This window comes from Amia ocellicauda, chromosome 17 (assembly GCF_036373705.1).
Source record: "Amia ocellicauda isolate fAmiCal2 chromosome 17, fAmiCal2.hap1, whole genome shotgun sequence".
Lineage (NCBI taxonomy): Eukaryota > Metazoa > Chordata > Actinopteri > Amiiformes > Amiidae > Amia > Amia ocellicauda.
Window position 1 is genome coordinate 10,489,320 of NC_089866.1, and position 12,552 is coordinate 10,501,871.

Below are 12,552 nucleotides of genomic sequence, written 5' to 3' on the forward strand. Positions count from 1 at the left end.
ATATGTATTTTCAGTAGCGAGCATTATGGAACAAAGAGGAAATAATCAGAAGGAATGCACACAATGCAACATAAAGCAAGCAATAAAGTATAAACAGATCATATAAACTACGTTTTTAACACCAGAAACAGTTGTGGGGGGGGACTCTTTCACTTCACCATCAAACTAGGTTTGCTAGGTCAAATCAATGTATATAACATAGGAAAAAGACAGACGACCTGATATATTTTTCAGTAATCTTTCTGTAGCAGAACCCTTTTCTCTATCGTAGTTTATGACCGGCTGATAAGAGGACCACTGTTTTATATGTGTAGTTCTCAGTGCTGCAGTGCACTACACAAAAGACAAATGGGCGCTTCACAATACAGCCGTGAAGGTGCCAAGTTGGCCAAATTTAAACTGCACGTTATTACTATTATTACTATAAATTCTTGACAAGAAACAGTGGTGAGAGTTTTATTGCATCCTGCTGAGCTATGCCTTCTGTGCTGTTCCTTAGTTTTATTTAAATACAGTGTTCATGCAAATGACCCTGGCAAGCAAGCTTGGCAATCTCTGCTCAATGTGACAGTGGCGGCATTATGTGGAGTCACATGTCTTTCATAAAAAGCTTTATCTTGTTTATTTAAATGTGTACTGTTGTGTATTGTTGTATAGTAGCCTATATTATGTATAAACAAGTGCATTCAAGCTCACATCATTTAGTCAACAAGCCTAATTAAGATGGATTACAGTGTTTACAATACACACACACACAAGCACACAATGTAGGCCTATACTACCAGTGCAAACCTATGGTTCAGAAACCTGGTCATTAAACATGTAAATGACAGGTAAATACAATCCTGAGAAAAACACTAACAAGACGCTTGACAAAAAAAGAAACAAAAACTAAAAACTAAAAATGAACTAAGTAAGTAATTAAGTAAAATTAACTAAAGACTGGATCCAAATAAACAAAAAAAGACCAAGAAGAGGCACACACATGTGAGGATGAGATCAAAAGCCTGGAGAAGAAACACTGTAGACTGAAAGGCCTTCACTAGGGCTATTTGAAATCTGCGTTGATCAGGTTAAAAGACGGAATCAGGCACTCGAGCACATTACAACAAAGTCAGTTTAAACAACCTATATACAGCTATATACAGAAAAAAATAAGAGACCACTGCAAAATTATCGGTTTCTCTAGTTTTACTATTTATAGGTATGTGTTTGGGTAAAATGAACATTTTAGTTTTATTCTATAAACTACTGACAACATTTCTCCCAAATTCCAAATAAAAATATGAATGGAATGGCTGCCATACATGTAGAGATGCTGATTTAACAAACATTTGCAGTGGTCTCTTTGTTTTTTCCAGAGCTATATATATATATATATATATATATATATATTAAAACACAGTGAAATATTACAGTGTATGTATAATAAGAAGCTTTGAGAAACGCACATCATTGGAACGCATGAAAAAAATATTTTTAGCACCTCAGCAATCATACAGGACCTGTAAACACAAATAAAAACAATAGAAAAGCGCCGCCCGCCAGTCGTGGCGCTTCACTCTTGATACTGCAGCTCCGGTGTTGCAGAGTGAAAATAACCAACTGAATAAGAGTTATAATGGTGGGTATCGGAAGGATAAGAATAAACATGTTCATAATGTACAGTCATACAATGTACGTTTTTTTTATCAAGTAAAGAAAACACAGTATATCAGCATGTTGCCAAATAAATCCTATTAAGTCATATTATATTATTATTTATATGTTACGAAGTTAAAAAACAAACACTCAAGTTGAATTTGATGCCAGATTTGGTTCCCCTCAGCAATATTAATACAAATGGATGTCTGAACATTGAAAACAAAATACAAACTTGTAAAACAAGTTATCCACCTACCCTCCCTCCCCCCCACCACACACACACACACACAGTTTTAAAAATGGAAAAATCAGAAATCAGGGAATAATAAATCCGATAATTCAAAATAATAAAAGGTATTTCATATAGCCCTACTTCATCCAGCAGTGGAATCACAAAGTATATATAAACACACACCCCCAAACACACAAACATTTATACATATACGCCTACAGAAATATATAATCCCAGTAACTAAGCATTTCCGCACCTGCTGATGGATACAGTCTGTACTGCATATTCATATGCTACAGAGAGTAGCGAGTGCTGGACATAAACCAGGGGATTTCCTGTATTGTATGGTTTAATGTACAAACATAAATTCACCGCGAGGTGAAACAGGAATAAAGGATACGGACTTTCACATTAAATAAAAAAGGAACTATGCATTACTTTTAAAATATATTATTATTAATGTTAAATCAATGACACTTTAGAATTCCAATGTCATTCCCTTCCACTAAGATCTTTCTCTCTCTGTGTGGCCCAACTCTGACCCATAAATGTTTCTATGACAAAAAGTTTTACTGAAGCTTACAAATTGCAGGTGGGTTTGGATTTAAATTTACAACTCCTTGAATAAACAAACACCATATACATCAGTATGTCTTCCTGATCTAAGATACATACACCAAGCGCTGTTTGTGTATCAGAATAAGATATGAAGTATGGGGTTATGGTTGTATTTTATCATCTCCAAAGTTTTATTTGCGTGTGATAAAGTGATTTACTATAAATAGGGAGCAATAATCCACAGCTCAATAAAATAATGTCGTCAAAGAAGCAGATCAACTCTAGAGTTAATAAGGGTTTACATCTAAGAACAAGATGTGTGATCACGATAAGACTAAGATAACTTGAACCAGTCAATAAAATAAGGAATAGGAAACTAAAGTTGGAATATACACCGAGGTCATTTTATCAAGAGGTATGTATGAAGTATAAAGCACATGCATCCAGAGAGAATAGTGACTCACAAATGAAGGTGTTAAAACACACAAATATTTCTTATTAGGTCTAATTATAACCTGAGACAGAGATAAGCAGCTGGTTAAAGTTTAACATTTAGTTTCCTGATTATTCTTTTATTGTGAAAACTAAATAGGCACAGTTATACAAAGATGTTAGCACAACATGCTAAATAACAAGACAACTGTTCACTATGTGTCTGATAGGAAGCAAGTTCTCGCCTTGGCCTTATTGATTCCTAAGTACTAGAGAGCAATTTCCCCCTCAAACGACTGATGGCTGCCAGAGGACTACAGTGATGATCTTCCTGCTAAGCAACATCCAGCACAGCAAGAAAAGCTCTTTTCTCTGTTGTCTTTTCACAACTTCCCAATCTAGTTTATGCCAGAGGTACACTGCAATATGGGACTTCAGTCAGCATTGTCAGTGGGGCCATTAACATTTTTCCAGCTCTATTCACCTTGAACCACTGTTTACACTCCCAGATTTTATGACATGGTATGTTATCATGTAGTTAGCTGTACCAGCCCTCGTCATACAAGTTCCAACAATGCTGACAGGAAACTCGTAACACAAACTCGTAATCTCAGTACACAAACCGAGGGCAATTGTGCCCTACACAAAACAAACAACAAAAAAGCAAGAAAAACACAACCATGCTACCAGACATGTCTCTCACATTGTACAGTCAGGTCAGGGCAATGTAGACTGAATCACTGAATCATTCTCCATACTCTCACACACAACCTGGTTCACAAAATCATTAAAATACACTCAAAAGCCTATAATTCCAGGGTTAGGGAACATTAAGCTTAGCTTTCCTCGAATCCCACAGGATTGCTGACGTTCTTGTTCTTTTTGTACACCGCCATCTCTTAAACTCACTCAGAGCTACAATCGGACAGCGTCCTGCCACATAGCCAAGCGAACAAGCTATTCAAACTGGAATAAGTGGGAAACTATGTTCTGCCTGCTCACAAAAATAAAGACTATCTGTGAACCTCAAATCATCCAGCTTTATAGTTAGGCCTGAAAAACAGCATGAAACTGGTCTGTACTAGACAATAATAGCTGTACTTATGTAAGGTCTATAAGAAACGAACTAGTCAAGGTAGACTTCGGGGGGCAGAGAACTGAAGGAATACTGTCCTTCTGTGGGACTGTTTGCTCTCTCTGTTTAGTGAGCCAGTCCTGCTCCTGTCTGAGGGCTGCGTGTGAGAATTCACAGTCATCTGTGGGAGCGAGGGCTGGGCCAGTGAGACTCAGGCCAGTGGACTGCAGGAGACAGAGACACTGCCCAGACACTGCCCAACTGACCTGAGCTTTAGCCACTGCACTCCAGCAGCACGGGGTCACATTTTTAACCCGGGAAACATTAAGTTTTATCAGTTAACAGAGCCTGACCTGAAACATTCTCCGGACTGTGGTTCCCCTAGCAATCGAGCATAGGAGATTAAGCAGATTCATTTAATTAGCAATCCCTTGTTTAATACGGGCGTTACATTCTTGAATTAAACTATATCAAAACCGTGTTGAGCAAGAGATTATGGGGAATATGGGGTAAGGCCAATCAGTCTCTGAAACAATTGTATATTATGTAAATAGTATATTATCAAAATAAACAAGTATAGTACATATATACTACTATGTATTGCACATTAGAAATAAGTGTAATACAAGTACTGTACTGTATAAAAAAGGAAAGTTATTCACAGTTTGTGAAGGGCAGGGACACAAGCGGGTATCACAACACTCAACAAAACCAATGGAAACAATTCTGCTGGCCAATTTCACCTCTACAAACTCCACATACATGTATTTTTGAAGAATACAGACCAATATGTAACACTTATCCAAAATTAATGTAACAAAAAGCATTAACAAAAATTAAAACATTAGCTTTTTGTAGGTTTTAATATTTGTAATACTGCCCCTGATGTATATTTAAACTGTGCCAAACATCTGCTGTATTTAGTATGTATATAATGTCTTTATCCATGAGAAATACAACAAAACAAAGAATAATTGAAACTCGACCCCATGTTGCAACAGCTGTCTAAATATAAATCTTGTTAACCAAAACCGTGTTACACCAGAGATTACTGTACCCGTTTTGTTTTTCCTACACTGATATTTTCAATCCGATCTATTGCTTTCCCAATCACATATTATCTATTTAGTTTGTCCTTTAATTCTGTACTGACTGCTGCTAAACTTACGTAATTGGATAACTATAGCACAGGCATACAATGCTGTACTTTCAGTGTTGGACTGGGTTGAACATGGAGAGATCAAACTAATCAAAATCCTATTGGAAGATCCTATGTGGCAAAACAGGCATCCTAATATGAAGTCATAGAAAAGTATGGATGTTGGTAAAAAAATAACAGCTATGAAAACTAATGGCATTATAACCTAGAACAGCCTTATTAAGTGACTGCCCTTCTCATGTATACACACTGCTGTGTAGTTATACCCAGAGATATTACACACCAGAGACCTACTTTGCAATCAGTCACGAGTCAATGACATCAAACAGGGCCACTCTCCCAAAGAGAAGAATAAGTGGTGACTGAGTTCCTGCTTCTATTTTAATTTCCTCAGACATAAAAAAAAAACACAACAAAGTGTGTGGCTATGAAACACACCCACTGATACAGTGCCCCCTTGAACTGTATTGTTCGGACAAATCCCTCTATTCAGGGAAGTCGGAATTGCCGCCTTTTCAGTAAATTTCAGGCTTGGCAGGATCAGCCAGGCCGCAGTCGGCCCTCCCATCTCCAGTACGTTCAAGCTTCAATTGCACATCAACATCTCAGGGCACAGCCAGCCCTTCAGGGGTTTCTGTGTGGGGGGGGGGGGGGAGCAACTGCTCTACTCCTGGGTTAGACACCGGGAATGTGTGGATCTGCACAGTATCAACTCACCTAACTCTCTGGAAACTGGTGACACTGCAGCGTTCTCTCCTATCTTGGAAACGGCATCAAAGTAGGCCCTTCCCGCAAGAGTCATGGCTGTGGCACAAAAGAGAATGATCAGCTCAGTCTCAGGTTATTGATATTACTTCTGCTACGACTGCATTTGTACTAGTAACATTGAGGATACTGTGTTATCAGTACCATAGTATACAGACTGGTTGTACTGGTTCACCGAATTCTTCCATTCACAGAAAAGATCCCCAGCGATCAACTTTCTTGACACGTGAACACATTCACAGGGGTAATGCTTTGTTTAGAATCGTATTGAATTCACAACAAATGAGTGAAAAACATAATGGTTGTGAATGGATTTTGCTTGGTCTAAACTGGTCTAATCTGTTAAAGCTGAGGTCCAGAAAGAGATAATTTGCATATTGAAGGCCTGCACATTATCTAAGGCCTATGGGGAGTTAATACACAAATGATACATTTTCAACCTGCAATACTACTTTTTTCTGTTGTTGCCACATTACAAAAGATATACATTTATATGTCGTAACAGGTAGACACTGTGAGAAATGCTTACCTGCTGCTGCTTTTTCATAGCTCTTCCCCAGGTTGACGAGGTTTCGCAGCCCGGGGTTGAACTGTTCCATAACATTCTGTCAGGGGAGAAGACAGAAAACAAAGGTGAACAACTAGGAAAATACTGACATCCAGCTAAGAAAGACAGCACCAGTAGTTTAATCATTAAAAAATCATGGGTCACGATCTCATAAAATAACGTTGATGTACAGTAACATTGAAAAGCAGTGTAAATATGCAGTGGAGTTTACTGCCAAAAAATCTTTTGCCAATATTATATGCGTCATATATAGATAAATTTATAATATAGGCCTACACTTAGGTTTCTTGAACAATCCTCTAATTTAATTTAAAAGAATCTGATGGAACTTCTTCACAGTACTGTATAAAAGGATTAGTTAGTAGAAAGGTAGTTCAAGGTGGTCTAGTTCAGAGCCTAAACCCATCAGTGATTGAACACTGAAGTCCATCCACTTATGGAGTAAGTAGTTTGCTTCTCCTCTACAGCAATGACTTAGTGCCTGTTTGTAAGCCCTCCTGGGCCCTGGGCTGGGCTTTCGGTGTATGGAAGCGTCAGCGAGCCGGTGCACTGTCCCTTGCTGGCACGGAAATAGGTCCAGTGCAAGTATGTCTAGAAGAGCATTTCTCATTTTGATATTACTGCACTGATGAGAGAGCACCACACCACACCCATCCTGGGACCAACAGGTATGTCATATCAACACAACACAGATTAGAGGAACATAATCTCTTAAGCCTGGAATACTTCAGACACTTGGGAAACTTGACTGAGGTATTTAAACTAAAGGGACTGACAATTTAAACTTGAATAATCGGTTCAAGCTGGACAATGAGACCAGAGGAGATAATCGTGTGCACTAAGGACTGCGAGAAGGGGTGGGTCAAACAGAGCTGGTGGAGGCTGATTCTCCAAAGCACATAAAAAACCATCAGCTGGAGAAGCTGGGTGAGCCAAATAAAGGCTCTGTATGTCAGACTTTCTTATTGTCTAAGGTAAAACATCATATGATGTCATATCACACCTCTAGACCTCAGCTGGCTTCAGAGTAAACTCGCCAGTACCAGAACTACCAACACAATCAGTCGTCAATACGGATACATTAGGAATGCTACTGAATGAAGTACTGGCGAATACCAGTACTTAAGCTATAATCAAAGACACTCCCAGTACTTAGTAAAGCTTTATCTTCTGCATACACACATGATTCTGAAAGTTATCTAATAAAAACATTTACAAAAGAAATGCCCCCCCCTGCCCTGCTTTACTTGCAGCTTATTGGTTTATATGGAGGCAGTAAATAAGTTTAAATAGGAGACTCAGCAAAGGTCAATTGAGTTTTTATTTTTTTATTTTTACTAATTTTCAGTTTTGATCAGTAAGCACTCTCCACAGCAAAACAGCTTTTACAGTATTGATATACAATAGATGGCAAGGCTAGAAAAATGCTACACAAGCATCTGCTAAACTGAATCAGCTGCTTAACAACAGAAGAAGGACATTAAAATATAAATAGAATTACAAGGTGTTTTATTGACACTGTTTGAATGGGTCCTGTGTTTTAGTTTGTGTAGTTATTGTTTTATATATAAATATGGCTAAGGTGTTGTCAGTTTGTGTTGCTTTTGCCAGAGCGTTTACTAAATGACTTTAAAATGAGACATTAAGCCTATTTTGTCCTGGTTAGAGAAAGTTTAATGAATATACAAATAATATTAATTGGGTGAACAACTGGGGGGGAAAACCAAACAAAATGTATCTGAACAGTATTTCCTTACTGTGAACAACTCAATCACCTTTAGTGGACAAAATATTAAATAATTATTTGAAATTTTCAAAAACAAACTGAAATTCATTCATGTCATAAATCAAAGATCTGTGCCATTTTAATACTAAAAGCTCAGGAAAATTTAAATCTCTAATGCAATGAAAAATGCAGCTCTAGTTCCTTGATTTGAAGACTAACCCACATTGCAAACACCAGACATCAGTATATGCTGACATATATACGTTATTGTTATTTCTCCCTTTTTTGCCTGGAGCAGCGACTGGGTCTAAGGGAGACTGATTCATAACACTAAAAGTGACAACACAAGGCTGAGGAAGAGAAAATCTGCCTGCATATCGGCTGTGTTTCTCTGGCCCTCCACTGTGAGAGACACCTTTTGAAGTTCACAGAGTGCAGCTACACAGGAGTGAGGGTGGGCAGAGTGGCTTTACTAAACTAAAGCCACTCCGAGGGTTTGTACACAAATGCCCGTTCCCCAGGGTAGATCTCATCTGCATGCCGATAGGGAGAAGTTATTCTTAGCCATTTCCTGTTTTGAAAAGGAGTGTCAAAGACCAGACGTCTCGCCAGGGTCTTCTGGTTTTCATTCCACCTTCACTCTCAATGTGTGATTTTAAGTGCTTGTTTGTTTAATAATCGCACAACTAAGGTAGTGTTTGTGGGCACATTGCTATGGGGTGTGAAAGCATCTTAAACCATATGTTTTGATTAAGGACTGCAAAAACTTGCAGTGTTGAATTAAACACAATATGATATTCAGTTCCATAATGTGAGAACTGGTAGGAATAGCCAAAAAGCCAGGAGGCCCATTCTGTAGCTCATGGTGGTGGACTACAATGTCCCGCAGTGTGCTGTGATTAGAAAACCTGAACTTCCCACTCATACCATTCCCAACCCTATCTTTTTTAACTTTGAGCCCAGCAGTGACCCTCTCTAGAATAAGGCCCAGTCAGCCGGAGCCGTGCTAAACCACATCAGTGAACATCACAAAGACACATACACACACAGTATCAGTATCATGGTCTCATCTGGGGTTTCCTTAAAACTGACTTTGTACCATTCATCTACTGTGTTTTTAACCATTATCTTGATAAGTAAACTATTTATAGATAGTCTCATAAAATATGCAACTTTTGAATTATCATATGGTTTTGTTTTTGACACGCAGTTATGTATTCGTTTCATTCGTTGCAGGCCACTATCAAGCCATCCTAGGGCTGGAAAGGGGAGTTATCAAATGCAATCAATCTAAATTGAAGTAGAAGTCTTTCTGTATTGCAGGCTGGATTTGGGCTCCATAAATGCATTTAAATTGCAGTGAAACTATGCACAGCATGTTGTTGTATAACTTCTAACAGATAAACATTTTATAGACCAGGCATTTCTGCATAACCTGTATGATGGCAAAATCACTTTTAAGGAAATAGATACAGAAACTTAGCACATTGTACATGTATTATCTTGGAAAGATTGGGAGCTGGATGTTGTTTAAACTTAAAATATATCATCCTTCCTTCTCCAGTGGAGTAACCTATCACTGGATTATTTTAAAACGTGACAGTTAAGCCCTAGTATGACTCTAAATAACACTGAACTTCCAGTTCAATTTGTATAGGTATTGTACCAAACAAAATTATGTTCGGAGCAAATCATATATGTGTGTGTTTATGTTGTATGCAGTTTATACCACAACAATCAGTTTTCTAATTTGGGACTCTAAAGTAAAGAATGAAATGCATTATTCTTGACTTATCCTTGACTTATTTAGCCCTGGGTAAAAATACTGAAATCCCAACAATAAACTGAACAGCAGTTCCTTGTTGAATTCCCAAGACACACCCGTTCTCAAACAATGACCAGGCAGACACACTCACCTACACCTAGCTACAGCGCAACAAACAGGTTCCTTACTGGCTCAGGATCCACAGCAACGTCTCCCCAGCACAGGTGGTTTCTACCCACATGGCTGCTTTTAAATTCCGTCATGTTCAACTTCCCCTTGGTTTGCATGGGGTTTATGCATCTGCTCTGTTTAGTATTATGGGGTTCTGTACCACTGTGCAAAACCTGTAAAAATACTTGAAATGGAACAGAGCTTTTCAAAAAGAAATACTCTCCCCTGTCCTGCCCTAAATGGGGGAAATTTTGAATAATAAGGCCATGTGTCCTTTTAACGTTGCATGATATTTAAATATAGATAAAGGAGAAAGGCATTGCTTGTAATAATTAACCTAGCTTACGTAAGACAGCAAGAGGAAACTGAGTACTGACTTTAGTTTGCCATTTACAATGACTGTGAGTGATTTCTGTAATCACAGTGACACAGGTGTGTCCAGTATGGATGCAAAGCCTCACTCAGAGTGACAAGTTAGTGAGTTTCCAGCATTGTCGCTCACTGGGTGTGCCACTGAAACCAAATCTATATCCAACACGCCTCAGTTTCCCCCCAAAAAGCCATCATAGATAACTGCACCCATGTCTTTCAAATCTATCCATCTGTCACTTACACAAATATTGGAATTGTATATTTCCTCTATCCACAGATCTGCCATTTGATTTTTGACAGATGACCTTCCCAATCAACGGCCTAAATGAATAGTCATATATTTAAATGTGAAACTGCATTTTAAACACAGTAGTTTATATCAACTAGTTGACATGAAGTGGCAACATTATAGCAGCAGTAAGCAAAGCAATAGCTCTGAGCATGAGGGGTATTGTAACATATAGTAGATGACATTTCATTTCGTATTTTTTCATAACAACTAACTTCGAATGAATAACCCTCGTCACAAAAGGTAATTATAAACAGCAGAAGGAACTTTTGATAATGTCGACACCAAGTAAATAGGATTAAGCACGTCCTGTCTGCACCTACAGCCCCGACCAGTTCAGTCAGCTGCTCGGGGAACTTTTCATCACTGTGTTCAAAGGAAACCAGGTTCGTCACGCAGCAGGCAGAGCAGCTCAAACTAAGGTGGCGTTATTTCCACTTCCCATAATCACAGACGCTGGCAGGTCATTGCCACAGCTTTCCATATACGATTACAGTCACAAAGCATTGGTAGTTGGCGAGGACAGAATTATTCAAAGCCCGCTGCACATATGGTGGCCTTCGTGTAGCGCAGATGTCCGCAGTTCTGTGCAGGTCTGCGCTGCTCCACCAATGGGATCTGTAGATCTGCGCAGAACTGCGGAAATCTGCGCAACAAAACGCGACCTGTGTGCTTGCGTCGCATAAGCTGGGAAAGTTTAAGTTGCAATGTAATGTAGTCGATCCGATGAATACGAAAGTAAGTTTGTATTTCCACATAATAATAAGCTCTGAGGCAGCCGGTTGTGTATAAAGTAACATTAACTACATAGACGTGGTAGTCAGTTGGAACAGGTATTATTACTACAGTATGATGATCTATAAACCGCTTACCTTGTATGTACTTTCAGTGAGCTTGTTCACTTCTTCTGGGTCTCTGGACATAGCTATCCTTTTAAAGTGCTTATTTCCAAGACGAGAAGGATGTCTTTGTTGTTGTTGTTGTTGTTGTTGTTGTTGTTGTTGTTGTTGTTTTGAAATCCCCGAGAAACAACACGACACAACGAGCAGCCTGCTCTACATGCAGCCCGGACACACGGCGTCTGTCGCTGCCCAGGACACAAAAAGTCGGGTGTGCTAAGTGTGGCAGGGGCGCCTGGCTGAGATACTGGTGGTAATGGTCAAAAACGCATCCCAGTTATGCCACAGGTGTGAACAGGGCCAGCGCAGCCGTACATCCGCAGCTCCGGCGCTGCCAACAACGCGAAACTGTCAAACCCCGCCGAGGCTCGCAGGCAGCGCGGAGGCAGGAAAGGTGGGACTGCTGACGTCACCGGCCCGGCTGCTGCGCTGGTGGCGGGGCTGGGTGGGCCCGGCGGCGGGGACGGGCGCTCCTGGAGGTGGGCGAGGATGGTATTCATCGCGAACTTCCTGTAGGGCTTTTTATGTTGTTTTTTATTATGGATTGCGCCTTGTGTTAACTGTTTGGTCACACACAGGTAAACCTGTTGCTGCTATGCGTGGCACCACTGCAGCCCTCCAGTTCTTATTATAAGCTTTTACTAAATAATAGAAAAATGTTCTTTATACTATATATATGTTTATTCTGATTGAGCAATTTTAAATTGAATTTTAGAAATTAATTTGAATGTTTTTATATGTGTAATGTAAAATACTATCACCATTAGCTTATATCGATCCACTGCTGAATGAAGGTCTCCCCAAGATGTTTCCACTTCTCTTTTCCATGTCACCTGTAAAGTGTATTATTTCATCTTCCCATCTTTTATGTGGCCATTCTTCTAGGATCCATTCAAT

At 39.3% G+C, this 12,552-nt stretch overlaps 1 protein-coding gene across 1 annotated transcript in view; it reads right to left on the reverse strand.

Annotated features, from left to right (window-relative positions):
- baiap2l1b (BAR/IMD domain containing adaptor protein 2 like 1b) overlaps nt 1–12,046 on the reverse strand; it is a 42,450-nt gene extending 30,404 nt beyond the window's left edge. Inside the window, exons 1-3 of the mRNA XM_066690286.1 lie at nt 11,629–12,046; nt 6,395–6,470; nt 5,818–5,904 (exon numbers count right to left, since the gene is read on the reverse strand). Of these exons, the coding sequence (XP_066546383.1) occupies nt 5,818–5,904; nt 6,395–6,470; nt 11,629–11,679 (214 nt within the window). The 5' untranslated portion in view covers nt 11,680–12,046. The remainder of the gene's footprint in view (nt 1–5,817; nt 5,905–6,394; nt 6,471–11,628) is intronic.
- Nucleotides 12,047–12,552: the final 506 nt, after the last annotated feature.